This window comes from Aegilops tauschii, chromosome 6, assembly GCF_002575655.3.
Source record: "Aegilops tauschii subsp. strangulata cultivar AL8/78 chromosome 6, Aet v6.0, whole genome shotgun sequence".
In the NCBI taxonomy this organism is placed as follows: domain Eukaryota; kingdom Viridiplantae; phylum Streptophyta; class Magnoliopsida; order Poales; family Poaceae; genus Aegilops; species Aegilops tauschii.
In genome coordinates, this window is record NC_053040.3 from 403,316,971 (window position 1) to 403,327,614 (window position 10,644).

The 10,644-nt window shown below is 42.6% G+C and overlaps 1 protein-coding gene across 1 annotated transcript; it reads left to right on the top strand.

Moving 5' to 3' along the window:
- Positions 1-4,879: 4,879 nt before the first annotated feature.
- Positions 4,880-9,627, top strand: LOC109759613 (uncharacterized). Its single transcript, XM_020318440.4, has 13 exons — positions 4,880-5,331; positions 5,434-5,597; positions 5,700-5,783; positions 5,881-5,938; positions 6,328-6,381; positions 6,535-6,606; positions 6,842-6,922; positions 7,434-7,606; positions 8,401-8,503; positions 8,604-8,735; positions 8,890-9,012; positions 9,114-9,272; positions 9,367-9,627. The coding sequence occupies exons 1-12, from the start codon at positions 4,939-4,941 to the stop codon at positions 9,201-9,203; spliced, it is 1,527 nt and encodes a 508-aa protein (XP_020174029.1). The 5' UTR covers positions 4,880-4,938; the 3' UTR covers positions 9,204-9,272; positions 9,367-9,627.
- Positions 9,628-10,644: the final 1,017 nt, after the last annotated feature.

Below are 10,644 nucleotides of genomic sequence, written 5' to 3' on the forward strand. Positions count from 1 at the left end.
TTATTGCCTCTAGGGCATATTTCCAACATGTTTATACTAAAGTTGCCATGTGGCAATTTTAGTTTACAGATCATGGCAATTTTAGTATGTTGACCATGGCAATTCCAGTACTTTAACCATGGAAATTATTATTTGTATGAACCATGGCAATTTTAAGTGCATGTATCATGGCAATTTTAGTTTATGGTTCATGGCAAGTCTAGTTTCTTAATTCCCGTTTTATAATATGTCAAAATTTTCTTTTAATGTTAGAAGAAAAAATAGCTGAAACATATCATGGCAACTTCAGTGTAAACACCATGGCAATTCATGTGCAATAGACATGGCAACTTTTAACCCCACAAGAAATTTCGTCGAAACATATTGATATGAGATCTAGTTTCGAAGATCTCCTCGTGAGGGGTTTAATGGTGAAAATGGATCTTCAATCGGATTTTCATTTAAGAGATAAAACATTTTTAAAACTGGAAATCCAAAAAGATTCCCACATGCATGCATGCGGTGATGTGGTGCAATCTATGTGTTGTAGGGCATGTGGGCAGGTGTTGCTCCCACCACACGTGTGGGCGTTATTAGCGTCCATCATGAAATGTATGGATCCAAATCAGTCCCTTACGAAATAGCTCATAAACTAGGGTTTAATCTTCTGTCACTCTCGCAACCCATCATCTATTTATTACTCCCCAATGCCTTCCCCTGGGCCAAGCATGGTAAATTGTCATGTAGTCGATGTTCACACGATACCACTAGAGGAAGAATACCATACATATCATCAAAATACTGAACGAATACCAACTTCACATAATTACTTATAACAAGACTTCTCCCATGTTCTCAAGAATGAACAAAACTACTCATAAATCATATTCATGTTCAAGATCAGAGGGGTATTGTATATGATTAAGGATTTGAACATATAATCTTTCACCAAATAAACCAACTAGCATCAACTACAAGATGTAACCAACACTATTAGCAACCCACAGGTATCAATCTGAGGTTTTGAGACAAAGATCGAATACAAGAGATGAATTAGGATTTGAGATGAGATGGTGCTGGTGAAGATGTTGATTAAGATTGGTCCTCCCACGATGAGAGGATTGTTGGTGATGTCGATGTCTTTGATTTTCCCCTCCCGGAGGGAAGTATCCCTGGCGGAATCGCTCCGCCGGAGAGTAAGTGCTCCTGCCCAGGTTCCGCCTCGAGAAGGCGGCGCTTCGTGCTGAAAGTCTTCTCTTGATCTTTTCTAGGGCAAATGGCATCATATAGGAGGTGGGCCACGGAGGCCTACTGGTGGGCCCACAAGCTCACTAGTGGGGCCCCTCTTGGTGATTCGCCTTCCAGTATTTTTTATTAATTTCAAAATAAATCTCCGTAAATTTTCAGGTCTTTTTAAACTCCGAAGAATAGCTATCTCTGGTGTAGCTCCTTTGTCCAAAATTTCGGTTGCCGACAATTTCCCTCTTCATATAAAACTTGCAAAATAAGAGAGAAAAAATCATTAGAATTGCTTGATGAAGTGAAATATTAACCCAAAACATCATAAATAACAATAGGAAACATGATGCAAAATGGACGTGTCAACCCACAAGGGTCCCACAAGCCAGGGGAGCGCGCCCTAAGGGGTAGGGCGTGGCACTCTGACTTGTGGGCCCCTTGTAACTCCGTTTTTCCTAATTCTTGGCCTATAAAATCCATATATTCAGAAATCCTCGAAGCGAGACCCGAAACATTTTTATCACCACTGCTAGCCTCTGTTTCAAATTGATCCCATCTGGAGCTCTGTTCTGTCACTCTATCAGAGGGGGAATCATTGGGGAGGCCATTTTCATCAACCTTGCCACCTTCGTGATGATGTGTGAGTAGTTCCTTCAGGACCTGCAGGGCCATAGTAGTATCTAGATCTAGATCTCTCTCTCTCTCTCCAATACAATGATCTTCTCTAAGATCCATCAGATGTAATCTTTTGCAGTGTGTTTGTTGGGATCCGATGAATTGTGGGTTTATGTTCATATTATTCATTGAATTTATTCGAGCCTTTGAGATATCTTTCCTGCGTAATTTTGTAGCTTTGTATTTCTCTCTGATCTATCTGTCTACTTTACCCAGATTAGATTGATTTATCTTAAGCGGATGAGGTTCTTTGTGGTAGGTTCAATCTTGCGGCGATCTTGCCCTGTGTTAGGAGGGGCAAAGGCATGTATTGTATTGTTTCTACTAAGGATAAAACTATGGGGTTTGTTCATATTGTTTGATCTTATTTTGTCTACATTATGTCATCTTACTTAAAGCGTTATTTTGTTTGTCATGAACTTAATACTTTAAGATACATGCTGGATATCGGTCTTGGGGTGGAGTAATAGTAGTAGATGCAGTTGGATTAGTGGTCTACTTGTCACGGACGTAATGCCCATGTAATGATTATGCCATGGTTGATAATCAAAAGTATGCTCAATTTTATCAATTGCCCAACTTTAATTTGTTTACCCACCGTAGCCATGCTTTCGAGAGAGATGCCATAAGTGAACCTATGGCCGCCGGGTCCATTCTCCATCAATACTAAGATTCCTACAATTGCTTTGTTTGCTTTCTTTTATTTTCCTTTTTACCCTTTTATTGCTTTGCCTATCACATTAGTTTTAATCTTGTAACTGGCAAGAACAAGGGGAGTGAAGACACCCTTGCCTTCGTTGGGTGCAAGCAATTGTGGTGTCTGTGTGCAGGTACTATCACATTGCTGGTGTGGTGGCTCCTACTGATTCGATAAACCTTGATTCTTAACCGAAGGAAATACTATCTGCTATTATATTAGTTCACCCTTACTCTTCGGAAAATCCAACAACTCCATCACGAGTAGTAATACTCTTATTTCGAAAAAGTTATGACTAAACTTTGTGCACTTGCAGAACATCAGTTTAGCACTCCGGTTTAGGTTTGCGTTTGTGTTTGGCATGGGAAATGAGTGGAGGATTGGAGAACCTACATCTACTCGAGGTAGAGGCCTCCCAAGGCGCCATTGAGGAGCCTGAGGTTAGTGACCGGTTATATGGTTATGTTTGTGACATCTTAAAAAAATGATCATCATTTATCATGTATTAAAAATGTCCAACATGTATAAAAAAATGTCCATGTGTATACCAAAAATGTATAACGTGTATTTGAAAAAAATCATTGCGTATTTTAAAAATCCACCATACATTTTTTAAAATGTTCAAGGTGTACCTAAAAAATGTTTCATATGTCTCCATTTATAAAAATTTGTATTCCAAAAAGTCTCTATGTATATTTGGATTTTTATTACTACCTCTGCACCGAAATACTTATAGCTGGGGAAACTAGTACAAGTTTCTCCCAACTACAAGTATTTTGGTACAGAGGGAGTATTCAACAAAAAAAATGCTCAAACATGTATTTAGAAAAATATTCATCATGTAAGGAAAACGCTTACCTTCTACCGGCCGATCACGCTCACCCGTCCGTCGGCTCCGTGGCCGTTCGATCATGTGTGATCAGACGGTCGACAGCGTCCCCGCGTCCGCCAAAGCTGCGTCCATTTTCCTGCAACTCACCTGTTGTTTCAGGACAGCCATTCCTGTAACTGGGTAACAGTAGGCTGATAACCACGCCGCGTCCGCCCCCTTCAGCTATTGACACGCGTCACATGGGCCCCCACTCCACCGATATCCTTATCACGAGCGAAACACCTCCACACTTTTCTCGCCCGTAGCCAAAACTCACTGTGAGTTAACAGCTTGGCCAGCGTCGTCCGCCCGCGCGCGCTTCGCCGGCGAGCCGTACCCCTTGTCGCTGATCGGCGTCCCTCCGCATTCGGCTAACCCCTGCGTCGCCGTTGCCGCTAAAGGAGCACATCAAGAAAAGCAACAGCTCGTCCAGGCTTGTTCGGTGGCGGCGTTGAGGAAGATGGCCAAGGAGCGGTCCCTGGTGACGCAGCTGCTCGTTATCTTGCTTCCGGCGATCCAGCTAGCCGGCGGCGAGCTCGCCGAGGTCGTCACCAAGATGTTTGAGAGCATACTGGACTGCTCGTCCAAGGCCAAACCGTGCTGAAGCTTTTCGGCTCGATCTGCTGACACATAGCTTCTACCACAACATCACATTGGTTGCAATTTTTTTTGCAACAAGGGTCTTGTTGCAGGAATGCAGAGAAGAGGTTGGAGATGTTGTGAAATTTTTGCAACAAGAGTCTTGTTGCAGGAATACAGAGAAGAGGTCGGAGATGGTCTTGCAACAAAGGTTATCTTGCAATGCAGGTTTTGCAACATGGGTCTTGTTGCAGGAACATGGGCGGGTTGGGGGCGGCGCCGCGCTGGGCGCAACTCTGTTGGGGCCGGGGGCAAGGTTGTTTGTTTCTGCAACAACGCGCTTGTTGCGGGAATTAATGAGGGGGCATGCGGGCCGTGAGCACTACATCGGACGGCTAACAGCGCGGGGATCCAACATCCATCGATGCGGCGGATATTTTAAAATCATCGGCCGGCGGACGCGTAGCAGCGCCCATTTAAAAAATGTTGAATGAGTACAAAAAAATGTTCAATGTGTATACGGAAAATGTACAACGTGTATTAAAAAATTCGACATGTATTTGAAATAATAAACAAAGGAAGAAGAAAATTAAAACCAATGCACATCATGAAGAAAAACACAGAAAAAAACGCGTGAAATCTTTTCAAAACCGATGAAAGATTTCATCTTTGCAAAAACGTTCGTGTACGTGTTAACTGGGCCGGACATCCTTACCGCTCGCCTACCGGGATCGAGAGAGTCTCGCCCCATCGTCACAACAAGCCTTGTCAAGCCCACGAAAACGGAGATTTCAAGCCTGCCCGTAAGAGAAACGGATAAAACCCCAGGCCCGCCACTAACGAGCGGATAAGCCCCCGCGCCCGCACACAACCGTCCCTCCACTTTCGCGGCTTCGCCATGGCCACCTCTACCACCACCACCACCGCTCTCCACCCCCAGTTCCGGCCGCCGTCGCACCCACGCGCACCCCGTCAGCTCCGCCCCTTCCTCTCCTCCTCCTCCTCCTCCTCCAGTGTACGCCCCCGCTTCTCCGTCCGCGCTGCAGCGGCGTCGGCGTCCGCTCCGGCGCAGCGCGAGGCCGTCGCGGGTGTCCCATGGGGCTGCGAGATCGAGTCCCTGGAGAGCGCGGCGTCGCTGGAGCGGTGGCTCACCGCGTCGGGTCTCCCCGAGCAGCGGCTGGCCCTAGAGAAGGTGGACATCGGCGAGCGCGGCCTCGTCGCGCTCAAGAACGTCCGGAATGGAGAGAAGCTGCTCTTCGTGCCCCCGACCCTCGTCATCACCGCCGATTCGGTAGAAATGATCATACAATCTGTCTCACCAGTCACAACCCCATTAATGGTATTCAGTTTTCACAATTACTGTCTTTCTTGTGCTCGATCGTGTCGTGTGTAGGAATGGAGCAACCGCGAGGTTGGGGATGTGATGAAGAGGTACTCTGTGCCGGACTGGCCGCTTCTCGCCACCTACCTCATAAGCGAAGCCAGCTTGGAGGGTTCGTCGAGGTGGAGCAGCTACATCGACGCATTGCCTAGGCAGCCTTACTCGCTTTTGTACTGGTATAGCCCCACGGTTACTGTTGGTATGACACCCAAGTGATAAGATGAGTGGTTTTCGGGATATCATTCTCAATCTTGTACAGCCTTTGTTTGTCATTGTAGGACTCGCACCGAGATAGATGCATACTTGGCGGCTTCCCCAATCAGGGAACGGGCAATTTCAAGGATCAGTGATGTGATTGGGACGTAAGTGTCTATCTGTTTTTGTCCTAGTCATTTACCATACTAAGTTTTCTCCTCTGTTTGGTGCCTTCACTGGAATGACGACTTATGGTTTTGGCAGATACAACGACCTTCGAGATCGAATATTTTCTAAATATCCAGATTTGTTCCCCGAGAAGGTATGCTTCGCAACCGCTGCTATATTACTCCCTGCATTCCAAAATGGGGGTTTGGAGAACTATTCTTGTGACATGGGGTATTCACGGGGATTCCATTTTATTTCAAGTTAAACACAAAAAAACACTGCCATTAATCGATTATGTCTGGAATTCGTCGCAGCCGGTGCCACCCAATTTCTATACACAGAAGCATAAATTTGATTAATTAAATGTTCCGAATACAGCATGACTAAACAATGCTGATGATATTTAACTGTTTGACTATCACTATGAAAACAAAGGAGAGGAAGTCGCTACTATAACAAATAATATGGTCTGATAACACCAAATGTACCAATTATTATCATCTATTGATTTTTGAGTTTGGTGCCGCTACTTTCTTATTTTAGGTATACACCATGGAGAACTTTAGATGGTCCTTCGGCATTCTCTTCTCACGTCTGGTAAGAAAAAGTGTTATGAAGCTACTAAATATGATGCAAACCTTGTTTTACTTCATTTTGCTTATCTGATAGCCCTTTCCATTACATATACATATGCTTTTGCTGTACTTTTCTGCTATAAGAACATGTACACTGCATCGAACTATTTTGCAGGTTCGTTTAGAATCAATGGACGGAAAGGTTGCACTAGTTCCTTGGGCAGATATGCTTAACCACAGCCCTGAGGTATTACATTTTCTATTTTACAAAGAATTATTTCAGTTCTAAAAAAATGTTGTATGGGATTATGAAGCACATCAAGTCCCACATTTCTCCTGTTTACAAAGAATTTTTAGCAATATTGTGCTGAATTCCTTAAGCACTACATATTGGACAATTTTCCACCTTTTTCCATCATTTCCCAAGTCTTCCTGAAGTGCACAATGCCATGCATTTTTTCTTAGCAAAATCAACTTTCCAGGTAGATGCATTCCTGGATTATGACAAGTCATCGCAAGGAATAGTCTTCACCACTGATCGTTCGTATCAACCAGGTGAGCAGGTAACTTCTTTTATTTGTGCTTTGACTCTACTATATATTTTCTCCATACCAAGTTAGTTATCAAAAAGTCCATCAGTCCTCATCCATTGGTAATTGTCATGTCCACACATTAATGATGATCATAATCTTCACTATTGCTTGTTTTCGGAAGGCCATTTGGCATCTTCTTTTGGTTTTACAGAACTGGGAATCAGTTGAAATCCAATATAATCATCAGTATATTGTGCACCCTTTTCTGTAACAATAGACTGGCATTTAAAGTATGAAATCATCTTGAGTCTTGTACAGGCTGTGTCTCTGCATGACTGCATCTATCCATTTTATATTTTACAGATAGAGTATACTTGATTTCAGATGGGCCACTGTACTTATTTTATTGTGGCCTTATCATTTTCTGCATGTGTTACGCTTGGGGCCAATTAGTTTATTCCATGCATATATTATTTTAAATGTGTTTCTTATGAGAAGTTATTACTAGCTAACTTGTCTATTTCTTGTTTGACCTCCTCAGGTGTTCATATCCTATGGGAAGAAATCCAGTGGTGAGCTATTGCTTTCCTATGGTTTTGTACCAAAAGAGGGAACAAATCCAAATGATTCAGTTGAATTCTTGGTGTCTCTTAACAAGTCTGATGAGTGCTACAAAGAGAAATTACAAGCACTAAAGAAACACGGTTTGTCAGAGTAAGTGCTCTCATCCTTCTTCCATGCGGAACTTCATATGCTTCTGTTACTTGGTTTAGGTTAGAGAAGTTCATTAGACTGGGGTATTTGTTGACATATTCTTGTTTTTACTTCATGATAGTATCAAGAATAAAATACAAAAATAACATTTTGTTTGTGCAATGAGTTTGTAACACATTTCATTTAGAAGAGAATTTTTAATCACATTTTGCCCTCAAGAAGTAAATTTAAGATGCTATATCTTGTGTCGATGGTGTCGATCCATTTGAGTGTCTTGGTGCTTACAGCCTCGTTGGTTCGATGTTCTCTCTCCCAATAAAATGGTAAAGTCCCTGCTCACGTTTTGGAAAAAGTGAATTTGCAGTTGGGCATCTAGTCATAGATTTTGACTTGGTTCATTGTTTTGGGTAATGGAAGAGAAAACTCTCCCAGCGTCTGGATCTTGAGATGCATATAGTCATAGTATTTATTACAAAATTTGTCCAAAAGGGCAACGAAAATGACTAGGCACATAAAACTGGAGAAATGCTCAACACCACCTAAACCGGGACATAAAGATCGTGGCAATCAACTCTTAACTTCTTGGCACCATCCACCATAGGCTCTTGTTTCTTGTCAGTGTCACCTTATTTTCGAGAGGACCTTTAGGTTGCATGTTCTCTGGGGAAAATGCCACCAGTTCAGTAGTATGTGCAACATTGTTTTCATTTTTATTGCCTTGTTTTGTACATTTCTGATACTATCAAAGTTATATAGTTGGTATTGACAAGAGTGGATCTGGTCACCGTTATCAGGTCTGAAAGTTTCCCCTTGAGGGTCACAGGGTGGCCAGTTGAGCTGATGGCTTATGCCTTCCTCGTAGTCAGTCCTCCTGAGATGATTCAATGCTTTGAGGAGGTTAGTGCTGTTATCTGGCACCAATTATTTTCAGAACTGTGTCCATACAGCTATAACAAGGGTGGTCGACACAGCATGCCTATATAACTTATTTGTGCAGATGGCTGTTGCTGCATCCAATAAAGGTTCATCCAAGCCTGCACTTAATTATCCCGAGCTGGACGAGGAGGCTCTTCAGTTTATCTTGGACTGCTGTGAATCTAGTATAAAAAAATATACCAAGTACCTAGAGGTGAGATCTTGTCTGCGGCTATCTTGCAGATTTCACAATTCCCCATGTGATTTAAAGACTGGGCCATTCCTGTTATCAGGATACACAAATCATAATCATTTGGCACCAATATTATTTCGTTGAAATCAGTTTAAGTCAACCATTAATATTTCAGGGCGCCAAGGGTTCTGCGGAAGTCTCCATCAATACAAAGCAGGCCAACAGGACCTTGCTACTAAAACAGCTAGCAAGAGATCTGTGCATCAGCGAACGGAGAATCCTGTATCGTTCACAATACGTAAGCCATCATAGATCTTGCAGCCTAGCTGGTTGCTTCCCTCCGCGCGTCATGCGGTTCTTCCTTGGCGTCTCACATTTCCTCCCGTTGATCTGGTGCAGATATTGCGTAGGAGATTGAGGGACATGAGGGCCGGCGGTGAGCTTAAAGCTCTGTCACTATTCACTGGTCTCAGAAATCTCTTCAAATAAATGGATGGGGTATATGCTCTGCCCCCTGAAGGTTTCGGCGAGCAATGCTTGTGTGCCTCCGTTGACTTGGTAAATTCTCAATCTGTCCTCATTTAGTCATTTTCTACCACCTTTGCCGTCGAAATGCTGTATTTTCACTGGACCCCACATGATGCAATTCCAGTTCCACCTCCTGTTGCTGGTGAGCTCAGGTGTTTGCCTGCCAAAGGCATATTGCAGTATCAGGCTAAGATCTTCTCCGGAGTTGCAACTGAATAGTAGGAAAAACTCGCAAAAGATTGATGTGAAACAAAAATAGCTGCGAGTTGTTATTGAACAGCCCTGAGCTTGGCATACGTGTATATGTGATCTAGGGTGCTGCAGCGCATCTGTTTATCTTTTCTTTTGGACATCTAGAATTTATTATCCATGTAAAATTCTTCTACGAGTAGTACTCCCCCCCCCCCCCCCCCCCCCCCCCCGCCGTCCCCGCCGAAAGACAGAGCTCTTTTTTCGGGTCGCCTGTACTGTGTCTGTCTATCATGCCCAAGACGCCAGAGCATTCGCGCTTCCTGTCCAGTTCTACCGGTGGACCTCGGTGGCGGTATTGTGTGACTGTTATTTTGTGCCATTTGCTCGGACACGCTATCGAAACATGAAATCACTCAACGCCATTGAAAAATCGAGAAAATTAACAGAAAGAGAAGTTGAGAATATCAGAACACATAGTGGAAGTTCTATTCTGATCCTGAGCTCAAATGCTTCTTGATGAACAGTAAAATCGAAAAAACTAGTAAAAAAATTCGAAAAAATTCTGAATATTTTTTGTAGTAATCTTTGAAAAATGTTTTTATGCTTGCAAAATTTCAGCACGAAATCATTTGTGGAAGGTGTGGCAAGGAAAAAAAACGGCACTCCGAAATGTTTTCAAAACTAGCATTTCTGGAACATCAATTTTGTTTTTTACCATGACTTCCACGAATGTGATTTCGTGCTAAAATTTTGCAAGCATACAAAATGTTTGTCAAAATTTATAAAAACAAATCAGAATTTTTGAATTGTTTTACTATTTTTTTATTTTACTGTTCACGAGAGAGCATTTGAGCTCGGGAGCAGATACTCCGCATCCAACATATAGCCACTACTTTCTTGAGAAGTGCATGGATGAACCCGGGTACATATGAACCCACTTTAAAAAACACATTTTGCAATGTCAAAAAATTCTGAAAAAAGGTGCGTGCGGACATCTTCATATTCTATGTGTGTGCAGAAAGTTTCACAGAAAAACAGATTTTTTTTGTAGCCTGTGCAAAAAAGACAAAATTTTGTGCCGTGAAACGCTATTTAGAAGCAGTAAAATTTGTCTTTTTTACTGAGACAAAACAAAAATACTTTTTTACACAAAACTTTGTGCCGTGGACATACCTTTGCCAACATGTATGCATAATTTTTTTAGAATTTT